Source organism: Plectropomus leopardus, unplaced genomic scaffold (genome assembly GCF_008729295.1).
Source record: "Plectropomus leopardus isolate mb unplaced genomic scaffold, YSFRI_Pleo_2.0 unplaced_scaffold25913, whole genome shotgun sequence".
Taxonomy (NCBI): domain Eukaryota; kingdom Metazoa; phylum Chordata; class Actinopteri; order Perciformes; family Serranidae; genus Plectropomus; species Plectropomus leopardus.
The window spans coordinates 1-4,082 of record NW_024628172.1 but is presented as its reverse complement, the minus strand read 5'-3'; the positions used below and the strand labels follow the sequence as shown (position 1 = coordinate 4,082).

General features: G+C 41.0%; 1 protein-coding gene across 1 annotated transcript; it reads left to right on the top strand.

Annotated features, from left to right (window-relative positions):
- Window positions 1-380: 380 nt before the first annotated feature.
- Window positions 381-3,344, top strand: LOC121966793 (natterin-3-like; the record flags this gene model as incomplete). Its single annotated transcript, XM_042516858.1, has 3 exons — window positions 381-410; window positions 1,258-1,372; window positions 2,254-3,344. Coding segments are annotated over 3 exons (1,236 nt in total), but the record flags the coding sequence as incomplete, so codon positions are not given.
- Between the last annotated feature and the right edge of the window lie 738 nt (window positions 3,345-4,082).

The window sequence follows — 4,082 nt, the reverse complement described above, 5'->3', positions numbered from 1 at the left end:
CTCTGAAGGCTGTGGGATCAAAAATGTCAGTTTGAATGGGTTTCAATGGAGCATTTATTGACCTGAACAGTCTGAATGTAACTATTTAGTTTCCACAGTGTATTTTAGACTTATTGTAGGAGCTGAGCTGCAAACTCACTGATTACACTCAAATACACAGTATTGCCAAAATGTACGCCATATGCATGAACACAGCCAAAATGATCAAAAGAATTAAAAGATTTTAAAATGCACCAGTGTCTTTCCGTCACCACTGACCCATCAAAGTGAGCAGCAGTGGAGGAAACGCCGGGTCAACGGGCGAGAGGCTGCTGCAGCTCGCTGCGGTTTATTGCGGGTAATAAGTCTGCAGGGAGGTTTTAAAACTGCACACGCTGCAGGCAGCGTCACTGCAGGAGGAACCTGTCGAGGTAAAAACTGCTTCTCTATATCTCCATGAATTTACAAAATTCTGCATCGTTTCACTGATTTATTTTTCCTTCAGTGAATGAAACTGATAAACCAAATCAACAATAAATGTTTCTAAAATATTTAAATCTGAAATCATTTAAAACCTTTTTTTCTTTTGTTTTTTTTTTTTTTTTTAGAAAAAAACAAATCCAGTAATAATTTCTTAATGAAATGCTACATAAAGGGGCATCCAATTTATAATACAGCTGCCTGAATTATACATCTGTACAATACACAGCTGTATATGAGGACATTTACTCTTTGCACGATCTGTATAACAGTATTTATAAATTGAAAATAATCTAAAAAACATGTTTTTCTTTCACAAATTTCCCTTATTTTGGGGGCAATTTGTTCCATATTCCTGGAAAAACTGAGGCCAAACTTTATGAAGAATTGGAGGATACCTCTCAGATAAAAATGCAGATTGCTGGATATGAAACTTATTTTATTTTCACCATTAAAAGGTGTTTTCCATGCTAATAAAACCATAAACTCAAAGATTTTAAGTCCAATTTACACCCAAAATTTCCAGCAGCTTGTGTCAGTTTTACTAACATTTTTCATTTCAAACTAAAAATAAATTAATTTTAAAAATGCTTAACGAAAGACATGCAGTTTATTTTGTTTCAGAGGAGCTAAACTTGGCTTTTGCTTTCTGTAATGTTGTTACTGGTTTATGGGGAAAAAAATGTCAGTCAGCTTCATGAAAGGACATAACCCCCTTCAGCCTTTACTGTTGATACATTTGATGAGTTTTGCTTTCTGACGCTGACGTGGTTGTTGTGTTTTGTCCCGTGTGTCCAGATGAGGCGGCGTGTCGCTGTTGTGTTGGTGATGCTGCAGCTCTGCAGCCCGGCGCTGCAGTCTGACCCGCTGCTCTACGTCTCCCAGCTGCAGGACGGGCAGCAGCAACCCAGCAGTGAGTCACATCACAATACTACACTTACTTTGGTAGAAAGTATTCAAATATATTTCACAAAAAAATATATCTTCTCATGGCAGTTAGCATTGTCCGAATTTTGTTCGTGTCTGACCAAAACGTAATACTTTGGCTCAAAATGTGCTTGATTTCATTTATATGTTGCATATCTTGAATTCCCTGTTAGTTGTGTGCATCACTGAAAATTCACACTACACATCTATAAGAGGTCATTAAAGGTCCCATGTGTAGGATTTAGGGAGGTATTTTGGCAGAAATGGAATATAAAAAGTCTGTTTTCTTTATAATCAGCTGAAAATAAAAACTGTCGTGTTTTTGTAACCTTAGAATGAGCCGTTTATATCTTTATATCATGAGAGAGATGTATCTATGGAGATCACTCAAGGTAAAAAACCTCCCGAACATCTGGACCTTTTAGTTATCAGAAAATAAGGATGAATACACATAATTATCAAACATAAAGTGCCAGCGTGCATAAAACAGCATTAAAATAGCATTAAAAAAAGTGCCAGTGGAGGTTCCCATGCACCCCGACAGTGGTCCCTAATGTCCAAAATCCTGGAAATGTCCTGAAATCCTCAAAATGTCTCAAAGTCTAAGAAATGTCCTTAAATCTGAAATCCGAAATCGTATAAACATCCTAGAAAAATCCTAAAGCCCTCGAAATACTCTAAAATTTTAGAAATTTCCGAAAACCTTAGAAATGTCCCAAAATCCTGGCCCATGGCCTCCTGTCATTTTACAAAAATGGTCCCATATCAAAACATGTTGAGTATCTCTGCTCTAAATGTTCAGAGTCTATGAACTTTATCCGAAAATATTTTAGACCAAAATCTAGCATCAGTTTCTTTGTTTTCCAGAACCCTGGCTTAACCCCTCGCTGCAAGATGTCGTCCCCTCCCGAGAAGTCACCAAACCTCCTCAAACCAGAGACACCCCAGAAACCGAGACGACTTCGCACTCCCTCCCCATGTTTGGTGAACACACCAATCTCAAGTGGATGAAGTGGAACGGCTCGCTCCCAAACGGCGCCGTCGCCATCTTCAACGGCTACACCGAACGCACCGACTACGTGTGCAAAGTCAACTGCGAGGCCGGCTTCTACACTCCCAGCAAAGGGAGCTTCTGCCAGTACCCGTACGCCGACAGGGAGTACGCGTCTTCAAAGTTTGAAGTGCTGGTCAACGTGGACCACTTTGAGTTCCTGCAGTGGGTTGAAGATTCGTACGGGTCCGTCCCTGGTTACGCCATCAAAACCTGCCCCAACTCCGACATCTACGTGGGCAAAAACAAGTACGGTCTTGGCAAAGTGGTCACCCGACACGAGGCCTTCTTCCTGCCCTGGGAGGGTGATGAGTACTGGTACAAGGACTACCAGGTCCTCGCCATCAACCGAGACAGCTACAGCCAGCACATCTCGCACGTGGAGTACCTCATTGACGAGATGGAGCTGTTCCAACATCCTCCGGAGGCGCTGCAGCTCGCCAAAGTCACCAACCTGGAGTGCAAGAGCGTGGAGAAGACGGTGAGACTGGAGAAGACGAGTACAGTGGAGAAGACCTGGGACATCGGAAGAGAGACCCGCAACGGCTCCATCTCAACCATGAAGGCCAAAGTGCCCGTCCTCAGCCCGGGGACCGTGGACTTCACCAAGGAGCAGACGGTGACCTTCTCCGAGGGAACCAGCATGACGGAGTCCATCAGCCACGCCGTCTCCGTGGAGCTGCTGGTCCCTCCCAACCACTCCTGCGCCGTGAGGATGGACGGCAGGAAGATGACGGCCGACATCCCCTTCACCGGCAGGCTGTCCAGGACCAATCACAACGGAGACACCCACTGGACATACATCACCGGCATCTACGATGGCGTGACCGTCGGCGAGATCAACGCCATCGTGGAGAGATGTCAGCCGGTGACTGACGCTGTTCCCTGCTCCCCGGCTCAACACTGAGGATCAGACGTGTGGACTTACAGTTCGAAATGAAAACTTAAAATGTTACCGAATAAAAATAAAACAATTGAAAATTTCTTTTTTTTTTGTCTTCCTTTAACCCTTTGAAACATGAAAAAGTAGCTTGAATTTTTTCAAAAACATGAGGTTAAAGCAATGAGGAACGAAAGGGGGAACGGCAGAAAAATTAGCAAGAAATTAATGAATAGTAGAAAATTACCTGAAAAATAGCAAACTAGAAAAGAAAAGAGAAAAAGAAAAGGGGAAAAAGAAAATGAAAAAAAGCAAGGAAAAGACCTGGAAAATGCTGAAAATAATAATTTTGAAATATCATTTTTAATAAGTAATTAGGATCATATTAAATATAGTTTATCCCTTGCTCTTTTTCTTTTTCCCTTGAGATTTTCCCCTGGATTTTTAAAATCATTTTCCAAACCCATTTATTGTCTTGCAATTTGTGGAATATTTACTACCAAATAGCTTTTTGCCTTTATTGAAGAAAAGAAATCGCAGGGCTCAAAGGTTGTGAAAGGCATATCTTTTTTATAAAATTAAACTTGTTTTGCAAGAAAACAATAAATAAATAAATAAATAAAAGGCACACATTCGATGTAAAAAAGGGACAAAAATAATAATAAACGAATAACCATACAAACATGCAACGCCAGGGGCTAATAACAAAGCTTGACACAAATCCAAACTAAAAATAGTGCAATAAAATGACAAATAAATGGTAAT